This window comes from Sceloporus occidentalis, unplaced genomic scaffold (assembly GCF_023333645.1).
Source record: "Sceloporus occidentalis isolate IW3139 unplaced genomic scaffold, rSceOcc1.0.p SCAF_280, whole genome shotgun sequence".
NCBI classification, from domain to species: domain Eukaryota; kingdom Metazoa; phylum Chordata; class Lepidosauria; order Squamata; family Phrynosomatidae; genus Sceloporus; species Sceloporus occidentalis.
This window is the reverse complement of record NW_028317260.1, coordinates 1-22,022: the sequence shown is the minus strand read 5'-3', so window position 1 is coordinate 22,022 and position 22,022 is coordinate 1. Positions and strand designations below refer to the sequence as shown.

General features: G+C 44.2%; 1 protein-coding gene across 1 annotated transcript; it reads left to right on the top strand.

Moving 5' to 3' along the window:
- The first annotated feature begins 10,725 nt into the window (after positions 1-10,725).
- Positions 10,726-17,468, top strand: LOC149275551 (hormone-sensitive lipase-like). Its single transcript, XM_089504602.1, has 9 exons — positions 10,726-11,256; positions 11,997-12,087; positions 13,581-13,726; positions 13,903-14,088; positions 14,462-14,756; positions 14,858-15,085; positions 15,194-15,352; positions 15,997-16,559; positions 17,178-17,468. Exons 1-9 carry the CDS (start codon positions 10,744-10,746, stop codon positions 17,466-17,468), a joined length of 2,472 nt encoding a protein of 823 aa, XP_089360728.1. The 5' UTR covers positions 10,726-10,743.
- Positions 17,469-22,022: the final 4,554 nt, after the last annotated feature.

The window sequence follows — 22,022 nt, the reverse complement described above, 5'->3', positions numbered from 1 at the left end:
TGCCTGCAGCCTTACAGGTGGCTCTCGTTTAAAGATCAGTTTTGTTTGATGAAGCTTTATATATAAAGATTTAGCAGCCGTTTGCGTTTTGGTGTAATTTCCGCCGTTTTGGTGAAAGCCTGCGTACCGATACCCGTTTTCTTGTATCTTTCATTATGATCCCATACAGTTGGTACTGAGATTTAAAGGAACCGGCGCGGCTGTTCTATTTATTTTGTGGTGTGAAGTTGCATTCTGCCCCATCCTTTGCCCGAAATTGTTTTGTCTGTTAGGCGTTTGATGCATGGATGCTAAGCCCCTTCCGTCGTTCCCATATGGATTGAATTCCACACCTTCCTGTGTCTTGCTTTGTTTTCCTGGAAGAAACTTTACACGGAGCATCCAAGTCTATGTGGCGACGGCTTGTGCCTGAATCTATTCTAGCATCAGAAGCGCTGTAGCGGCCCCTAAAAGTCGCCGACACCCCCTAAAAAAATAATGCGTATAAAAGTACTCTGTGAGTAGCCCTAACCCTCTGTGAATACTTTACTGTGTTCTTAAAAATGGAACTGCAGCTTCCCTCCTCACCCAGGCAGAATCTACCCCCCCATTTGCAAGGGGTACCCCAAGAAAGTTTAAAGGGACGCTGCAGCTGTCTGATAGATTAAAGTTTCTTTAAATTAAAGCTTGGAGATTATAAAACATTTGCTCAATGTAGTAAATTGGAAGCAAATGCGATGTATGGATTCATTCAGGAATCACTTTAATAATGTACACCACCATTCAAAAGTTTGGGGTCACTCAGCTGTTTTTGTGGAAAACAAGGACATTTCTGGCTGTAACATAATCACAAAAGAGTTTTCTAACCATCAATTAGCCATTTACATTTAAACCTTTATCAGCAAACACAACGTGCCATTGAAACACAGGAGTGATGGGAGTGATAAAGGGTCTCTGTACGCCTATAAAGATATTCCATAAAAAATCAGCCGTTTCCAGCTACAGTAGTCATTTACAACATTAACCACGTCTGTGCTGGATTTCTCGGCCATTTGATGATATTTTAATGGACTATTTAATTGCTTTTCTTCTTCTTAGGTTTCTAAGTGACTTTTGAACGGTAGCGTAGATATCATTTTGTATTTTTATGGCCGTAGTATATTGGAAATAAGCCATTGCAATTGCAACATAAAAAAACAAAACATGTTTAGGATGCTTTTAATTATAGGGTTAATACTGTAGCTTCGGGCGTGAGAAGTCTGATGAGCTGTAATTAAAAAGTTACCGCCACGTTCTTCTCTTTAATTGTATTGGCCTTAAAAAGGTTAAAAAAAATCCTTCTGATTTATTTACGTTTTCCTTTGAATGTTTTCTCTTGTTTTTCAACATCCTTTATAGCTTTTAAACATAATTAGGTCCGACAGCTACATTAAGCTTCCAAAGCGCTTATTCCTAAGGTTCGTACGGATTCATGAGCTCCATGGTTACAAAATTCCATGAAATAGTAATATTAATGGTTTTAACCGAACTGCACAGGAGAAATAACGATTTATTTCTGTTTGATCCAAAAATTGGGATATATATATATATATATATATATATATATAGTCCTATCCAAAGGGCTGTTGGGTCTACAGAAGGACGTCTAGCTCAGTGGTGAAACGTCTCGTGATTAGCGTCATAGATTGGGGGTCCAAATCTGATTGAGGGTACCGACCGAGGAGGCACTTGGTGCATTCCCGAGACATGGCACGAGTTGGTAGCCTCATGGAGATCGTGTTTTATTCTCTGAGAATGTTCCGCAATTAACTCTTGGCAAGTTTCCTTTGTGCGGAAATGATATTGGAAAATACGAGGGATCTGTGCTGGTGTTTATCGGTATGATAGGATCTGTGTTTTGCGCTGTGCCTACAGTGTGGATAATAATCACCTGGACCTGATATGCGTTGCCAAGATCCTCTGAATATAACATATTCTCTGTTAGATGGAGCTGCATCGATAGAGTAACCCCCGGCGTGGGTATGAGTTTTAACATGTCAGAGCATAAAGAAACATACGTGTGACCAGGTGTCGTCCTTGCAGGAGGTTTTCAAAGAAACTTGTTCACGTATAAAATATGTGGTTCGTTATCACGCCCTATATACGTGTGCAGATACCATACCTCTCGAGTGTCTCTGTTTCCGAGGGACAGTCCCTCTTTGCTTTTCAAATACATGTGCCCCTATTTCGTCTTCTAATGCCCTTCTTTTCTAGGGGCACGGGGTGTTTGCCGGGTATGAGGGTATCACAGGGTTCTAGAGGGTATAGAAACATGAGGAAATGTGTCTATAACTGAAATTCGATAGCTAGAAGACATTGTTCTTGTAAGGGTCATACCCATTAGACAAAAAGTTATCGACGGTCAAAAAGCGACAAAAAAAAGTATTGACAAAGCCCCACCTGTAGCCATGCCTCTAGCCACCCCCCCAAAATAAGTGTCACTCTCTAGCCGGCTTCTAACGTATACATATTTTTCCAGCCTTATACAGAAGGTTGTCTTGGTATCTTAGTCTGTCCTACATGAGTGTCTCTGGTTAGGTGGGACATTTGGTTAACCTGCCTAGTATTTCAGCCACTACCCTCATGGATTAGGAGCATTGCTTTTTCCTTTGGTGGACCACAAATCCCCCCGTAGGCTAAACATCATGGGATTTGTAGTCTGTAACTGATTATATCGCTGTTCATGGTTCTCTGCGTCTCTCTGCGTTCACCACAAGGTGACTGCAGGACTTTCCGTGATCCCTCATGCTCAAGCTATGTAGTTTCACAATATACCGGTATCTTTAGCTCCTGATGAGATTCCGCAACGAAGAGATGACATATTTTTCCTTGGACTTTGGTTGTTTAGGGGGAGGGAACCTAAGGGCAGGTGACAAGTTGATGAAGCCGGTCTCTGGGGCTTACACTGGAAAGGGACGCAAGAGGGGAGCGACTTGGATTCAGGAGCAGGCACGCTTTAAAAACTGTAAGAAACCTTAAAAACCTTTCTGGATCTGTGTATTCCATGCATTGGGTGCTCTGTCTGGGTTTTCAGGCTAAAAAATATTTTATCATCCTCTCCATCATGTCCGTGTCCTCTTTGTGGGACCCGTACACTTACTTAGGGCGTTATTATATTGAACAAAACATTTTTTTCCATCCTTTTTTTCTTTGTTTCTTTCACATCTCAAAATCTTGCTTCCTTTTCCTGAACAACTAGAATTGTTGGAAACTGACTTTGGTTTTAGTTAACGGGATGCAGTGCCTTCTCGCGCTCAGTTTTTACATGAAACCGGTCCTGCATATCGGGTGACACAGAATGAGGATGTCGGAGTCTTTTACTGGCTCTCACATAATGGCAGGTTGTGTAGAAGACTTTCACAGACTGGAATACCAGCCAGAGGTCCAGGATTTCATGAGACAGTCTCTGTCATGTTTGCATTGCCCTCAGGTTTAAGCCCAATTATCACTATCACCCTATGTGTCTTGCATGTGCCGCTTGAATGATTTAAGTAGTCTTAATGTTGTCTTCCATGACTGGGGTTGAGGTTGTGTGTAGTATCTACTGGATTTGGAGGTGTTTAAGTTGTTAGCACAGTAGTTTGGTGGTTCAGAATGATGGAACCATGAAAAATGGGGATACCATGAAAAATGGAGGTAGGTGGCCGGGGGGTTGCTGGCAGTGTGGAGGTAGGTGGCCGGGAGGTTGCTGGGAGTGTGATGGTAGTTGCCAGCGTGGAGGTAGGTGGCTGTAGCGATGTTGGTAGGTGGCTGTGGGGATGCTGGCAGTGTGATGGTAGGTGGCTGTGGGGATGATGGCAGCATGGAGGTAGATGGCTGTCAGCTAGCTTGCTGTGGGAATGCTGACAGTGTGATTGCTTGCCGTGGGCATGCTGACAGTGTGATTGCTGGATGCTGGGATGCTGGCAGTGTAGAGGTAGATGGCTGTGGGCATGCTGGCAGTGTGATGGTAGGTGGCTGTAGGATGCTGCCAGCGTGGAGGTAGGTGGCTGTAGCAAAGCTCGCAATATGATGGTAGGTGGTGGTGGGGATTCTGGCAGTGTGATGGTAGGTGGATGTAGGATGCTGGCAGCATGGAGGTAGGTGGCGGTAGGGTTGCTGTCAGTGTGATGGTATTTGGCTGTGGGGATACTGACAGTGTGGAGGTAGGTGGCGGTGGGGATGCTGTCAGTGTGATGGTAGGTGGATGTAGGATGCTGGCAGCATGGAGGCAGGTGGCGGTAGGGATGCTGTCAGTGTGATGGTAGGTGACTGCGGGGATAGTGGCAGCATGGAGGTAGGTGGCTGTAGCGATGCTGATAGTGGGCTGGTAGCTGTAGGAATGTGTGGGTTGCTGTGTAAAAGGGTAGATATTTTCAGTTCTGGTCATGAAATGAGAGAAGTCATTGTTTTTATTATCACTGTAACATATTCTGCAGCTCTGTAATGTATACTCCGTGGTACGCACTAATATGCACATAAAAGACATCACTCGTCCCAACCAGGACTTCAGACGGATTTCCTAACATGCTTTCTAACGTACTGCACACTGCATCACAGAGCGTACATTTCACCCTGAAATAACTTACTTATACGCATTTTCTTAAAGGCATCATCCGTACCTTATTTATTTTGAGTATCGTTCCACTTTAAGAGAGTATCCAAGGAGGCAGCTGTTATGGACTGTAGGGATCAGTATCTGTCACCTGATCGGTTCCTTCCCGGTTCTCTATACAATATTTATTAGATGGTCCACATTAAGAACCTTAAACCTGATTTTGGTCCAGGAGCCGACAGGTCGACATGGAGTCAGTGGACGGTAATGGCTTTGGGGTATAGATAAGAGAACGTATTGCTCTATTTCCCTGCAGACTATTTCTTTTTTCTACTTTTCCTGAGACCTCAACAAGTAAGTGCCCTCGTCCTACAGACCTTCATAGGACTTCTCTCTCCCTTCTTGTCCTGCTGTAGACCTGAAGTAATTCTCTGCCGCTCCTAATGTTACTAATTACTGTCTCTGTCCCCAACCCTTTAATAGCCCATCGTGAAGATTCATTCATCATGTAATGATTCTCCAAGTGGGTTACCCTAATACTCTTGGAAACCTTGACTTGTCATTATTTCAAGATACACGTAATTGAGTCACCTGCATTCAAGCAGAGATATCAACCATAACATACTGAGTGCAAAAGCATCAACTGGGAGTCTTATATATAATCACGGGGGGGGGGGCAAGGGGGAGAGTTAGGATGCTGTCGGCTCCAGACTATGTGAACTTGAGAATCTGCCCCTTCACCCTAAGACTGGGGCAAAAACCCTGAGACAATAGCACTGCAATACCGCGGGCTCTTCGATCTCCTTCTTGTGTTTCACTGAGGTTTTAATGAGCGGTGTGTGTGTTACTTGGTCTCCTCTAATAACTGTTCCATCTCTCGTCACCTTCCTAAGACTCATCCTGTCCCCCCTCTTGTGACATTACATAGAAGCACGCAATGTTCTTCCCCGTGGCGGGGGTTGGCAGGTACATTTTTCTTTCTCCCCCTCCCATGGAGTGACCATCAGCACTGCCCATCACACCACTGCTGACCAGCTTGCCCATTGGCTGTCTTTGACCTTTCACCTCATTCAAAACAGTCAATAGGTTTGCATACAGCACATCTGAATGCAGAGATCTCCAATTACATTAGACTGACAGATGGGAACATGTATGTTGCATATATATATGTCTGCGATATTCATTATTTCTGTATATAGGTCTATTGAGATATTCCTTCTTTTTTCTTGTATACAAATTTATTACATATGTGTGTATATGTATATATATTTACCGTGTATACTGTATATGTGTTTTTAGGACCCAGGAGTGATCTCTGGTTTACTGGGGTTTGAGTTGGAGTAGAAGCTGGGCTATTTCCTTTGTTCCTTTGGACATCTTTAATGTATATGTAAATTTAAATGTCTGTTTTAATAGCAGACAAACATTACTTGAAATCTGGTGTAATTTTGAAATAAATATGCCTTTTAGCATTTCCCATAAGCACGCGTGACTTGCTCCAAGTGCAAATCATGTAAAAAAAAACTTTGTGAGCAAATAATATATTTCCTTTTCCTTCTAAATATTTTGTGGGTTGGATACCCCGTTACCCCAAACTATTGTGTCATTTCACAGAAGTGCTTGATTCGTGGCAATTATATCAAGCTCCTCTGTGTTTTGTTCATGGAAGCATCTCAGGCATCAAACATTTTCCTCTAACCATCTGTGTTTTTGTGGTTTGTGTTTTGTGGTTTTTAAGTTGCACCCACGGGTTCTCGTTGCCTTTGCTCTCATTTGGCATCTTCAGAAGCTTTGTATCTATAACTCAAATTGTGCCTTAATGTTTTTCGTACAGTCCCCTTGGGTCCTAAGCCGATGCCACGTGTTCCTCAGATGCTGTTGGTTGTCCTGACTCTTGGTCTCCTTCCCTTGGCTTGGTGGGACTATGTTGTGTTGAACTCCTGTTGGTAGCTCAGCCCTTGGCATGGGCTCTCTGTATACAAGCCATCACTAGATCATTTGTTTACAAGTAATAGGATCCCTCAGGACCTGATAACGAGATTCAAGGAAAAGTCGAGAACTTTAGTGTCTTGTGCTTCTGAAGAAAAGCTTCCATGTAGGGGGGGCTTAGTGTTCTGCAAGAGAACCTAAATAGTGGAGGAGAATGTTCAGGAGGGGTACCACATGGAACGAGTGGAATGCGTTGCCTAGAATGTCATTATAACTCTTCTCTGATTACAGATAAAGCTCTTAAATGTATCATTTATTTGTGAAACATCAACATGTTGTGAAACCCTGTACAAAGTTACAACAATACTATTATTAAACACAAACACAAACATACACTTGTGATCAAGATCTCCATCATCAAGGTGATGTGGGCCACTACAAAAACTCTTCATGGCTACTGCCAGATGGAGAACCCTGACCCAAAGGTGCTTGTGGTGTGATGTAATAGAGGGGCATCCTGGGGTCAGAATATAGAACATTATTATCAAACCTGTCCGTGATGAGACTGTCTGAACCCAGTTCAAATTGGTGTTGATTAGCAACTCCAAGGTTGCTTTGAAACTTTGAGGACCACAAGTTTCTGCTGCATATTTAAGCGATGTATGCATGAGACGCACAACAGGTGTGGATGGTGCCGGTTGGAAGGAGATACTAAGGTGTGTAGGAGAGATTTCGGTGACGTTGCTGGGCAGTTTGAATGGACATTGGGGAGATGCTGGGTTTTATGTAGGCACGGTGGCGATGCAGTTCGCTGCTTACTGTTTATCTTGCAATGCTCTGCAGCGTTGGGGAGTTAATGCTCTGTTGGTCCATTGTTGGGAGGGAGAAGGAATACCCTGCATGACGGGGTTGTTTTCTAGCTGTTTTTCTCCTGCGCAGATCTCAGTATGAGCACAGGGCACAGGGTGGGGGGTATGGGATAATTCTCATTCATGTGATCATGCTGTACAAGGCAGGGCCAGAATGACCCTTTGAGCCAAAATCTGGACACAGGGGACCTATTGTTTATTCTTCGAATATGTCCCAAATACCATACTTCAAGTTCTTAGCATTTCTCCACAGGAGACTTTAAGGTCCCTTGGCATGGATTTATTGTTACAGACACAGAGGTGTTAAACAGTAATTATTTATTGATTTACACAAAGCCATCACATCCCAAGACAATGGCGGACTTATTTATAGATAATATCTGTGTAGGATCTAGCAGCCATAAAGTCATATTCCTCAGACCTCAATGTAAAGTTACGCAGCACGTTGGGTCCAGCAATAACATTTTAGGACCAGTGGCACTATTAGGTCCATGAGGCTTTTGCTCAGGCCTGGCAAGGTATGTCATTTGGCGGAATCCAAGTTAGGAACAAGCGTGTGGTGGTCACAGTAAATCTCCCGGGAACTCTGACGATATGCCATGTATGTCCTCTGTTTATCGCCCCAGGGAGAGATGGTGGTTCATTCCCAGTAATAGATGTCACAGGGGCTTTGGCATCTTTCCAGTGGGTTTGGTCCATTCTGTCCTGCCCTCCTTCTCAGGTTTATAGCTCGGGCAGACTTGAGATTCCCCATATCTTTCACAAGGTCCTGAGCTGACAACCATCGAGGAGAATTGGAAACTTTCCACTCATTATAGACGAAGGAGGTATTTATCCCTAGAAATTGATTTGTCTTCAATCTCGATTTTTCATGTGCTTTTAATTCACTGCCTATTTTTTTGTTGTTCTGATTTGCTTTTTCACTTTCCTACTGCTTTCCAGCAGTCACCTAGCTTCTCCTGACGGTGACCTTTCCTCTGCTATAGCAAACACATTGCTGTAGGCTTCTGCAATAGAACAGCTGCCCTCCAGATGTGCGGGGGAGACTTGCCCAACTCCCACCATAGGTTATTCTGCATGATCCCGAGAATTTAACACATATAGACAACCTGCAGTTTTTTTATTAACGAACTACAACTCCCATAATTCTTTAGTACCCTGGGAATTGTAGTTTGTCACCCACACCTCCTCGAACAATGGAGAAGGTTTTCCCCGAGCAGTAGTATTTTAGGGGCTGTAGATATACCTGATCTCTGCGGTTCGTCCAGCCGTACCCAAATACTTAGTGATATATTTCTGTCTATGGCTCTCTGTATATACCAATAACCCCCAGTGCTGTATACAGTAATAGATCTATCAGCATTGACTAACACCTGATTTTCAGTTCATGTTGTTCCAATAAACTTCTTTATCTTCTTTAAATGCTAATGAAGTCTGTTCCTTTGTAGACTTCTATTAGTCAGAATGTCCAGCGGTCCAGTGAGTGCTTAAAACTCAGCCATTCTATTGTTACCACAGACAGTATGATAAGGATTCAGGATCTTTATCTAGCAGAGTAAGGTAACCCATTCCAATGGCTAATATGCAGCTGCCTGACAATATTACGTTACGTAAAAACTAGAACCGGGTTCAAAAAAGACAGCTCAACGTTTTAGGCAATTGAACTTTATCCAGATAGTAAAAAAAAAAAATGATGGGATTTTCCCCTTTAAATGTCTGTTTCTAGCATCATCTGGAGCTTCCGCTGTAAAGCATGCAGTTGGTTGAAGCAGTTTGTTGTGTAAAACCTCTCCTCTGATGTTATGATATCTAAAACCCCAAGTGATGCATCTTCTGCCCTGATCGCCGGATACCTCCTCATATAAATGTCAGAGAAAGTCTACAGTGCGCCTACGAGACTCTCTGTAATTATCAGGAGGTGCCTCGAGGACAAGGAAAGACCCTGTGCAGCTCATTGTCTTCTCAATACTCTAACTCCACCACCACCAGCCTGGCTTCGTCTTCCTCTTTTCCTCCTCGTTACGGATCTGTGACCTGTACGCTGCTTGTGAAATACTCCGTGTATATTAGATAGGATTAGCAGAGGCAGGAAGTTTTACGAATAATGAAAGTGTTTCTTGTAAACTAGCCGTCGATCGGAAGCACGTAAAGGTGTTTGGAGAGCTGGTTTTTCTGGATGTTAAAGCTCTGATAAATCAGGAAGCTTCCCTCCTCCGTCTCTCGATAAGCCAACAGTTATGTTTACAACAACGCAAGGCCAGGTGGGAATAGAGCTAGGAGATATCTTTGGTGGACAGCCTTCGATATCATATCTGGGGGTGAAATGACTGTGAAGCGGTGTTACTTCTTAACGGCTGGTAAGTTTATTTCTGAGACTGGTTATTCCCAGTTTGATTTCGGAGCGGGGGATTCACTGATTCAGTAAACCCTGAAGTGACCCAAATTGCTCCATCAGCCACCTGTCCAAATGCCTTGTGGACAATTCCACAAACTTAAATGTTAGTGAATGGTCCAGCTGATGCCACCACTGGGGCAATGTTTGACTCCTCCGAAACTTTAATGGCGGCTCAAAGTTCAGTGAATTAACCCCATGATATGTAGTAACGCGGTAATGGTTACTATGTATTATGTTATATGGTGGGAATGCCGTTAGATGTTCTTGAGGAACAGCTGAACAGGCTGAATATGAATCTGTAGCTAGAAATACTCGATCTCTTGCCCTGGGTAGACTTAATACCCCTTGCCTTTCATAATACGTTTTCGAGATGGTTTGTTGAGACCTTGCTGTTCAGGATTACCCCCAATATATTATGCATTGTTTCAGTAGAATTCAGTAGTCTTGCCTAACAAACAAATACCCGCAGGGGGAGGTGGGACCAGGGCCACTTATGAACGTGTTTCATATACATAACAACTTTGATCCAAGGCCAAAAGTCCACGTTACTGTAAAAACAGAGCCGGCGAGGAATACCGTGCCTCTGACTTGTGATGTTACGATCGTTATTGTATCCGGTGAGTCACAGCAAGGTGCCGCTGGTGCCCAAATCCGTGATGATGCAATGTGGTGGCATCAGAGTAGATTTCCCTTGTTGTGAAAGCGAGTAACGGAATATGTTCACGGATCATTCTTGGTGGAGTTTAGCAGCTTTTTTTTTTATTATTTAGTATTTCATAATTCACTTTTGATTTATTTTGCTATTTTTAAGGGAAACAATTTGCTGTTTTTGCTCCGGCGGAAGGGCTGGCACCCGGCAGCTCTCCAGCGGTTACTTGGCCACCCCTGCTCTAGAAATGTCTGGTGGAGGTTTTTGTGTATTCTGTTTTTAACAACTTAGCGTTATGATCTCTGCTTTGTGTTCCCTTATAGGTGTGGTGATCGTGCCCCCCGAGCAAATGGACCCTCGTCCCCTGTTCCAGGCGGTGGACGCCCTGTGCCAGGATAACATCTGCCACTTTGGGGAGTCCACTTCCGATGTGGCCTTGCGTCTGGTTCAAGCTTTCTCTCGGATCCGGGAGCAGGCGCAGGGGTTGGAACCGGCGGTGCGGGCCCTGGCTGCCGTGTGCCCGCTTTTTGACCTAGATCCCGACACCCCAGCGAATGGATACCGCAGCCTGCTGAAGGTGGTGCTCTCCTGCACCCAGCACATCCTGCACAAGTGCCGCTATGTCACTGCCAGCCGCCGGAGCCTTTTCTTCAGAGCCGCGCACAACTGCGCAGAGCTGGAAGCCTACGGAGCTGCCCTCACTCAGCTGCGCGCCCTGCTCTGCTTCGCTCAGCGCCTGCTTACCGCTAACCGCCACGGAGACCTCTTCTTCCGGCAGGAGCGAGGACTCTCAGAGGAGTTTCTGCGAGAGTACAGCACCATGCACAAGGGCTGCTTCTACGGACGCTGCCTCGGCTTCCAGGTCAGTGATTCACCCCCTTCCGGATCTAGCTTCTCAGTTTATTAAATTCTATAATAAAATAAAATTCCGCCTTCCAGCATTACAGCTTTCTGTCCTATGTGGACCTGTGACCCCTACATATGTTAACTTTGATTGCTCGTGTATGAACCAAGCGTAGAAATACATTAGTTACAGTAACATGCTGTGATCCGCTGTTATGTATTCTGCGGGCCCCAGACTCTGCCCTGTAACGAGTCAGTGTTTAGTTTAAACTTGTCCCGGCCTTTGTCCTTGACATTGGGAGCAGCCTTGGTTCGCTGTGCGTGGAGCTGACGTAACGGCCGGTGATCGGTGCCGCTGATAAGTTCAGGGCAATTTTATCCACTTGAGTGACTCGGCTCCAGGCACTTTTTAGTCACCTAAATTATAAAAGTTCCCCATATTATTATGACATAACAAATGTACATTATTACATCCAGACGTTTCAACTTGACTCAGTCGCATTTGAGGTTCTTTGGCCATGTTGCCCAGTCTTTACGATCTGCTTTGCTCCTAAAAATATAGGAGTAATTTACCCCTCGTCTGCCTGACAGCGTTTTTCTCCTTTGTGTTTCTTGCACCCCCTGGCTTTTCACACCCGTCACTTTGAACTGTAGATTCAGTTGTCACATCAATTAACTCTTGTCATCGATTCTTGATTCTGTCTCTTGTGACTTTTGACCCTTTTTTTTAATTTGATTTGTTTTATTTTTTGGCTGCAGTTCACCCCCTCCATCCGCCCATTCTTGCAAACCATCTCCATTGGATTGGTGTCATTCGGAGAGAATTATAAGCGTCACGGGTCTGGAATCAGTGAGTATTTACTTTTTGGGGTTTTTTGTGTGGGATTAGTATACGGAGGAAGCACCTGAGACTATTTGTGGTGACATCCTAAAAATTAAGAACAAGCTCTTCTAATGACCGGATTTTATGTTCCAACTACTGGAAACGGCTGGTTTTTAATAGAATCTCTTCGTAGGCGTACAGAGGACCTTTATCACTCCCATCACTCCTGTGTTCCAATGGCCCTTTATCACTCCCATCACTCCTGTGTTCCAATGGCCCTTTAGCACTCCCATCACTCCTGTGTTCCAATGGCCCTTTAGCACTCCCATCACTCCTGTGTTCCAATGGCCCTTTAGCACTCCCATCACTCCTGTGTTCCAATGGCCCTTTAGCACTCCCATCACTCCTGTGTTCCAATGACCCTTTAGCACTCCCATCACTCCTGTGTTCCAATGGCCCTTTATCACTCCCATCACTCCTGTGTTCCAATGGCCCTTTATCACTCCCATCACCCCTGGGTTCCAATGGCCCTTTAGCACTCCCATCACTCCTGGGTTCCAATGGCCCTTTAGCACTCCCATCACTCCTGGGTTCCAATGTCACGTTGTGTTCGCTGATCCAAGTTTTCGTTTAAAAGGCTAATTGATCGTTGGGAAACCCTTTTGTGATTACGTTACAGCTAGAAATGTCCTTGTTTTTCATGAAAACAGCTCTGTGACCCCATGCTTTTAAACGGTCGTGTATATGTTATGTTACAAAGAAGCAGAATAGGTTTTTCTTTTTGTGGTAGTAAATAAGCATTTTGAGTGCGCACAGATAAACGGAAGTGAAAAACATTTTCTCTGTTTTATGGTTACTAATAACTCTCCCCTCCAGATCGTTCTCCCACGTAATATTTTAATATGTCACTGTCTATTGGAAAGTCTAAACTTAAATACATTTGTCCGTAGTCTGGGAGCTGGCCGTCTGGGTGTCCAAAGAACATGATGGGCTATAAATTCCCTACGTTGGTTGTATATATTTGTTTTCTACCGGGGTTCGTGTTACAGCCAAGGTTTTAGAGTAGAATCTATTTTATGGAGTCCATTCTTCATATTGATAGTGTGTGCCGGTGTTACCCACTGTGCCAACGTAATCATTCTTACTTTTCCTCCTTGTAACGCTCTCACTGGCAGCCGAGGGAGCACTTACAACTTACTACGGTAAGTGGAAGGTTTTTGAACGCTGATGTATCGCGGGTTTCGGGGACATATCTGTAGGGTCTCAAAATGACACTGAAGGGGTTATGTTTAGAAACAATCTGTGGGGACATTCGGCTGGTTTTCTTGATGCTTCGGAGATTTTTGTACATTACCCCCTTGAGTGAAAACGAGAAGGTGACTTCTTTCCATCTACTTAATGACCAGATGTGGCTGCCTAATGGTGAGAGGTGCAGTTTTTAGCAGTTGAGGGGTATCCGCTTCTAACGTGAGTTGGCTACTGGAACCCGGTTTAATTACAAACCTTCTTACTCCATACAGGTGTAGCCGCCAGCTCCTTCTTTATAAGCGGACGATATGCCATAGATCCCGAGTTACGGGGAGCAGAGTTTGAGAGAATCACGCAAAACCTGGATGTGAATTTCTGGAAAACCTTCTGGAACATTACGGAAATGGAAGTTCTCACCGTAAGAGCCGATATAAGCTATTCGGGGTCTAGAGCTCAAAAGTGTGATAATAAAAGCTGCTTGTTAACTAAGCAGGATACCGGGCCAGCTAAATTTTTAGTGAATTAATACCTTCCTATTATTTACTTTTAAAGTTCTTTTTTTCTTCTTTTCCTCTTCTTCCTTGTACCCTGCAGTCCCTAGTGGGTATAGCATCCACCACTGTGCGTATCAACAAGATACTAATTCTACCGCCGGAGCCCATAGAGATGCCCTTGGCCTCTGATCCTCAGCGAACAGTAACCATCAACCCTCCGGTAGCTCATACCGGCCCTGGACCCGTGCATACGCGCCTCATCTCCTATCAGCTACGGGAGGGACAGGTGAGATGTTGGATGCGTGTGTGGCACTTGATGTTCTGACTATGGGAGTCTGTCAGTAGCTGTAACAGATCAATGGAGTGTTCCTGATTAGCCATTAATAGACTTGGAAAGCCAAAGTGATTCTTCTTCAACTAAGAAATCGAGTCTAGAGCCGAATTCTTAATCATATATTGTACAAAAACAAGGAGTCGAGGATTATCTTACTCTCTTGGATTATTCTACTGTGTGCCAATGAGAGGTTGCTGGGGTCACTTGTCCTCACCAGAAGCTAGTTATTGGTGTGTGTAACAAAAAACTATTTTTAGGAAGTCTTTGTTGGATCATTTGTTCCGTTTCCTAATGTCTGACCGTACGTAATATGTTTGTTCCTCAGGAAAGTGACGAGCTGAATGCTTTTGTAAAACCTGAAGGTTCTCTGAGCTTGGATCTTCGCCTCAGATCTCGTCCAGGGCCCCTCTCCCCCGACCTCATCATTCACTTCCATGGCGGAGGCTTTGTGGCTCAGACGTCAAAGTCTCATGAACCATATCTAAGGACATGGGCCCAGGAATTGGAAGCCCCCATTCTTTCTGTAGACTATTCGCTCGCCCCCGAGGCCCCATTCCCACGAGCCCTGGAAGAGTGTTTCTATGCCTACTGCTGGGCGTTAAGACACTGCCGACTGCTTGGTTAGTATGAGTGTGTGTGTGTGTTATACATCTAATTGTGTTCAACCTGGGGTTTATGAGTGTGTACCTTCATTCTTCCTGTTTGTCGTTGCCATCTGTAGGATCCACTGGAGAACGCGTGTGCCTGGCTGGTGACAGTGCCGGCGGTAACCTGTGTATAACAGTTTCACTCCGAGCTGCCTCTGTTGGAATCCGGATGCCAGATGGGATAATGGCGGCCTATCCAGCAACCTTGTTACAAGCCACAGCCTCGCCTTCTCGCCTGCTAACCCTAATGGACCCTCTGCTTCCACTCAGCGTTCTGTCTAAGTGTCTGAGTGCATACGCAGGTACCTGGCCACCATTTAAACCATACATTGGGGACATGCACTGTTGTCTTTTTCCTCTTCATGCCCCTTTCGTAGTTTGTTTTATTTACCGTTATTGGTTGGTTTTAGGTACTGAAAGAGTCCCAGTGGAGGATCGGGAAGTTGAAAAGCAAAGTGCTGTCAGTCAAGTGAAAAGAGGGACTGCTCTGTTTCTAAGAGACATCCGTCAGGGGGCAGCCTCCTGGCTGAGTACATTCATGGATGGAGGAAAAGACAAGGGAAGCCCAGGTAGGGAGAGCTTACACCATAACAACACGCGTGTGCTGTAGCCAGACCTCACTGAGGTCAATCTCAATGGAAGACAGATGGTAGACTTTACTGCAGCGGTAGCCCCGCCAACCTCTTATCATTGAGTTCTCTATGCAAGAAATTTGTACTCACTTTTGATGTCATAAATAGGTTTTGGAAGCAGCCGTATATAAGGGCACTTCTGGGTTAAATGTTCTTTAGGTAAAGCTGAACCTTCTTTGGCTTATAGGAGGCCAGAGTCCCCTAATGATGGTAGTACGGTACAGACGATGGTATAACAATGTATACAGGAATGGAACTGCTGTAATCCTAGATTGACAGCATGCGTCATTTACAATAATGGAGGCATGTTAAGCTTACAGTCGTTAAGGAGGTTGAGGGAGATGCTGTGGGGAAAATTTCATTGTAGTGAGGGTCAAATGGAGAAATGGCGTGGAGATCACGAAGCTGGGGGAACATGTTTTCTTCCAGAATGCAGGTTGGGGGGCATTACAAGAATAGAGTGTAAGCTTCACTGAACCGGTGGGTATTTAAACTAGAATTAGTTGGAGATAATCTTGACTGTATGCAGTAAGGAATTCATCAGTTCAAATAAAAATTTATGTTTCCGCATTGTTTTTCAGAAACTGTGCGGAAAAGCGTGTCCGAGGCAGCTCTGATGGAGGAGACGACGGGAAAGCGCAGAGTGTCCTTGAAAAGCAAGACTTACCAAGACCTCAGCCACCATCAGTACAATGAGCAAGTGGTTGGCCCAGACCTGTACGGTCTGCAGAATGGAGGACAAAGTCATCAGAAAACCAGCAACAACCTACAGCCTTCCCCGTCTGCGTCTGAACAAACCAGAAGCAGAGCGCAGCTTTCTCCCTGCAGTCCTGAGAAGCAGGAGGTCAACTTCTTCCTGACAGAGAGCGAGAGTGAAAGCGAGCATCATGAACACTCGTTTGATAGCGAGACCTCCACGCACTCCAAGGAGAATATTCCCCCGGTGCACTCTGGTGAGGATAAACCATCCTCGCCCTCCATTTCTCATCCACTTGGGTTTCCGGAAGGGTTTCAGCCCTTACGTTCTCAGAATGGTGTGGCCCATATGACCCTACAGACCTCAGCCATTGTCCATAACCCGTATATGTCCCCTCTGCTGGCTCCTGACAGCATGCTTCTTGGATTACCACCGATACACATTGTGGTGAGTACTGTCTATGAAGATCAGATGTCTACAGCATGTACATTAAGCCAATTGAAGCTATGATATCTGTATGTCCCATTTCACCCATATGCTGAACAGTTTGCTCTTCCACACACAGTGCTTATCACACTTTTAGTTGCTACAAAAGTATTTGCTTTGCCCTGGGGGCAGACTGGGATGATTTGCCACCCCAGTGTCCCACCGAACAATGGGCCGGTTACAAGAGAGATCTTATGTCCCAACCGACCTATTTGCACTATGGAGGCTGTGTCAGCTCAGCACGGCCTCCATTGGCTTCATTAAGATACGGCGTTCCGGGATATGACCGGAGGTCCGTCCGCAGAGGCAAAGGCGACTAGGGCAGCTGCTCGAGGGCAGCCCCGGAGGTAAATATACCACTGATTGTAGGCTGTCTGCTTTCTACAGGGAAGTCACAATACCAAGTCAGCATATTTTTGTTTAGGATTTCTTTATTTACATATTTCTTTAATTTTCTGTTACACGTTTACAAATTATGCTTTTGTGAAATGGCAAATAATTTGTGTTTCTAAACGGTCACATTTTATTTACATTTCTCTGTCACTTTTATCTTATTTAAAGCATATCTTTGTCCCGCAGGCTTGTGCTCTCGACCCAATGCTGGATGACTCCGTCATGTTCGCGAAACGGTTGCGTGCACTGGCTCGTCCCGTCACGTTGCAGGTTGTAGAAGATCTTCCTCACGGCTTTCTCAGCTTGTCCCAGCTTTCACGAGAAACCCGAGCAGCCACGGCGGTGTGCGTCCAACGCATACGGCAGATCTTAAGGGAAGACTCTCCGGCCCCGCCGGCCGCCGCTCCGCGCAAACATCGCAAGTTGGAAAGGACCCTGGGAACCAGCCCGGTGACCGAGCGGGAAATCGGTGCTTGAAACTTCCTTCTATTCATTTTAACGCGGTGCAATAATCCAATCTCATTTCAGACACAGAGCACTCCTCCTAAATTATTCTATTTAACCAAGAGTTTTAAGTACCAGGTAACCCTGCGGACCGTGGAACAGCTGGACGTTCTGTGTAAATGTAAGAGAATAGAGAAGGTTTGTACAACAAAAAAAGCAGGTGTTGAGTTATTGTGTAGGTGGATTGGAGGAAGCAGGTTTTCACCGACTAGTTGTGTGCAATATCTGTATTGGTGCTTGGTTTAGACTATGAAACCAAAGAACAAAGCAAGTGAAGTGAGTGCAGGATGGATGGCAATTGTCTAAAGAAGGGCGAGGGCATGCAAGAGACGAGTGAAAGCTTGAGCAGCAGAGTGTGTGTACTAATGCCGAAGGGTAAGTGGCTACTCCTGCCAAGCATGGAGTAAATAGGATACCCGTAACCGTCCACTTTTTACTACCTCCCGACCAGAAACCCATATGGCTGTACTTCTGCCAAGCCGATTGTGCGTCCTAGACAATTTCAGGCTTTGAGCCGAATACACCTCGCGCTTAAACAAAAGTAATGTGTAGGAGACGGATAGTCTGTGCGCTGAGCAAAACCGAGGCGACGATCGCCATACCTTTTAGCAGACCAGCGTTCAAAGTTATAAGATGTGAAGTTGCGTAATCGCTCAGCTCGCGGGCCACTTCCATTCTGAGATCTCGAAAGCTTCTCTATCTCCGCGTCTTTCTCTCTGAATGCTGGTCACGCTTTTGAGTGAAATTGTCTGAAACGGTCCTCATGTTTCCCAATTCATTTCATACTTCGGATGGTCTGCTCGATTGGTCAGCGATACGAACCGTATCCCCAACCGATGCTCCCTCTAAGGTGAACAGGAAAGCAGTTAAAGAAAAACGCTCCTTATGAAGAATGCATGTGTGGGGTTCCATTGATCACCCCTTTCAATGCACTCTGATGGGAAGGGTTTTTTATGAGTTTTAACAGTTTCATTGCTGAATTGCTCACCAAAGCAACAGAACCCCTACCTGTCCTGGTAAAAAGTGCTTTTACAGAATCACTGCCCCAGCTACGCAATACTGAGCCATGATTTTTTTTTAACCCCTGCTGTACTGGCATCTGTACAAGTTGGAAACATAAGGGTACAATACATGCTGCTTGTACGTGGATTTGTAAATGTGCTTGTGGACAGACCTGTTTGTATATAAGTGTCTGCTTTGTATTTAGATATATATTTTTTACATTCCTTTTTCCTTTTTTGTATGTCACTATTCTAACTACCTGTGCTTAAAAATGATTAATTCCTACATGTGGAAGATTGTACAGTTTTCATATCAATAAGAGACACGTTTATATAAGTATAGTTTTGCAGCACTGAGTATTCTCAGAATTGTACCAAGCCGCAACTTAGCGGTTTATCTTATACATGACCTTATAGCCCTGAATATCAGAATAATTACCTCTTTAAAAAAAAGCCACATGCGCAGACTGCTTCCGGGGGCCAAGGTGGATTTTTTTAACCTAATATTTTTACTTTACACTTTTTTAATATTATCGGTGCATTTTAGAGTAGGGAACAGTAAGGATGTAAGTTAAAGGAGGAGCGTTTAACAAAACTATGCTTATGTATTATAGATCATGACTATATGTGACGTACAGGCAAGGGTGGCAAATCTGGCTACTCCATGGGGGCATCTCAGTAGAGCTCCGCCACAGAAGTGCCCCCTTCCGCTGTCATGTGACACAAATGGCCATAGAAACGTTTTACCAGCGGGTGTCCCCGGGCCGGGGCAGAAGTTTTCACAGGTCCGCAGGTATTTCATTTGCCCTGCGTGACCATTCAGATTTAAATGACCAAATTATTTTGCTTTGCTTGTGATATCAAACCATTTATTTTATCGTGGGCATGTACTGCATTTATCACAGATCTACATCCTGCATTACTGATAATATCCGTAAAAAAAAAAGACGTGGTTTGGTCACTTTAATTTCTAATAACTGGGGTATTAATAATAATAATATAGTCTGGCGCAGCTCTGTTGTGTTTTAACCCTGACGTGCTTTGAATTACTTACAGGAACAGTCGTGTACTTTTGTTTCATTGGGATTTCATTCACCAAAGCCGAGGTTTGCAGGGGAGTTACAGATGGGCCTCGCTGACATCATTATGTAACCTGAAGGGGTAACAATGACAAGTTTCTCCAGCGATGAGGTCATATTCAGCCACTCAGGTGACCTGCAAGAGATTAAAGGCGTATAATGAAATCTTAACTCTCCTGCAAACTCCCGCTTTAGTGAATAAACCCCACAACCTGTTTGTTACATCATTCAAAGATCGTTCAAATATCTGCCTTCCAGCCGTTAACTACGACTCCCTATAACATGTATTTATGTATACGCACAATGTGTATACAACTGCGTGACGTCATGTCTTGTGTACATGTACCTGTACATACATGTATATAACATGTAACTGTAAATATTTCTACATTTATATTGATCTGTACAAACACATTTCTACACGCTAATCTCACAGGTTAACGCGTAAACAAGCGATCGCTCTGTAATACTGGGAGTGAGCGAATGGTGCGTCATTTTAGAGCCACTTCGTAAGAATTCCAAAAATAATTGTGTATTTATGTTGTTTTTTGTGTAATGTGTACATTGTCGTCGGCGTGTGAAAGATCTTTCAAAATGGTTTTCCCTGTGTGGTTTTTACCTGTGAATAAAATAACCCGTGTTAACCCCATTGCTGCCTTGTGTATGTGGATTTAAGTATAAGCGGGGGGCGGAGCTCTTCAGTTGATCTATTTATTTATTATCTGTAAATATTTTAATTCACTGACAATTCTGCATTACCAAGGGCATTTTATGCGGGTTGGATTGTTCCATTGGTTTTTGTGGTGTAAATCTGTTTTCTAATCTTATTTTAAGGGGAAAGTACATCGTCCCTATGAAAGGACTCTGACAACAGGAGTGTAAAAATGCTGATATGAAACAATTACATACATTATCACTTTGTTTGAGTCACATGATGACCCTTGACCCTGACCTGCTGCATTTATTGACACGCCGTTTATCTGATATCCAGGAAAATATTTGCTTTCTCGGCTCTTCAGGACTCCCTTACGCTCTCTCTTTTCATACGTTACAGTTTTATTCTCTAACTCCCAGGTTCTAAAAGTTCCCAGGTACGGTAATGTGTTTTCTGCGAAAGAGGATAAAGCTGGTTTGACTCCCGTCGCCTGTCAGACACGCAGATGGCGGCAGAGATTTCCCAGATCTGTAACCTTCCTACAAGGTCTCGGTCAGCTTTAGATTCTTTCTAAGAAGAGGATCAGCCGTGAACAGCCCAACCTCAACAGGGAATTTAATAACTCAAAGAATTCCTCAAGGTCTAATGTTCAAGTTCAGATAGTTGCCACAAAGTAATAAAGATATAATTTATGGCCGGTTCCTTAAAGGGACACTTCAGCCATCATGTGTATTTTAAGGAAGATGCTAGCTGTGAGGTAGCTTAACATTTTTTGTAGTTTCCATCTTGCAAATGCATGGGAGGCTATTTTCCGAGATGTGTTTGACCGCACAGGTCTACTGACGTGATATACTCGCCTTCATCAGTTCCTGCGCTGGATCAGGGAACACTGCGAGCAGGGGGTCTGTTGAGATCCCGTAAACAGAAAACACTCTTACTGAATTCAATTGGAGCGCTTTCCCGCTGCTGATTGGCAGCTTTAAACAGCCAATTGGTGGCAATAAATGTCCCTTTAAACTGTCCCCTTTAAGTGTATCTGTATTGAAAATTGCACTTAAAAGTGGGCAGGAGTGATTCTGCAGAATACTCCAATGGATGTGCAAGGAGGACACATTGAAAATTATAAGGGGCCACTTGGCTGTTCTATGCATTAAAGTACAATACTTGAATACTCTCAATGTCTCTCCTCCTTCTCCACTGACCACTTCCCTGCCCCTGTCTCTATTTCCAGAGCTTCAATTCATGTCTTGCCTTTGTTCTTCTGTGAGAGTGAGAGAGAGGATGAGTGCGCGAGAGTGAAAAAGCAACAAAATGCAAACATTCAGACCTCCATTTTCATTTGTTCCATTGAGGGTCCCTCGTTTTCGTACTAATTAACAAAATTCGCAAATTTTGTTGAAATTAAAATTAATACAAATCCCAATGCACAAATCTACTGTATACTACGTTATTTTGTAATTTAATTTATTTTACCTCCCTGTACTGTAAAGTTCCAAGCAAATCTTTTGGCATCAAACAGGCCCGGCCATCTGACACCCCTGACAAATGCACATCTTCTGGTGAGTACAAAAACGTAGTGCGCAGCCACATATACATCTGTCCACCACAATTGTGTCCTCAGGTGGCCACTGGCCTTTACGTGTCAGGGCCACCCATCATCACCAGTCCTGGCACCCAATAAGTATAAATGCATACATATACCTATACATGCAATATAATAAGGTTTATTAAATGTAGTGGGCGATATAATACTTTACTTTAGCCTACTTTTGCTTCTTTGGTGACATGGTTT

Excerpts from the sequence above, each read along its gene's own strand:
- LOC149275551 (XM_089504602.1), top strand. The coding sequence starts at position 10,744 with ATGGACCCTCGTCCCCTGTTCCAGGCGGTGGACGCCCTGTGCCAGGAT. Across the intron at positions 15,353-15,996 it reads AAAAGACAAGGGAAGCCCAG|AAACTGTGCGGAAAAGCGTG; the intron begins GTAGGGAGAGCT and ends ATTGTTTTTCAG. Across the intron at positions 16,560-17,177 it reads TACCACCGATACACATTGTG|GCTTGTGCTCTCGACCCAAT; the intron begins GTGAGTACTGTC and ends TTTGTCCCGCAG.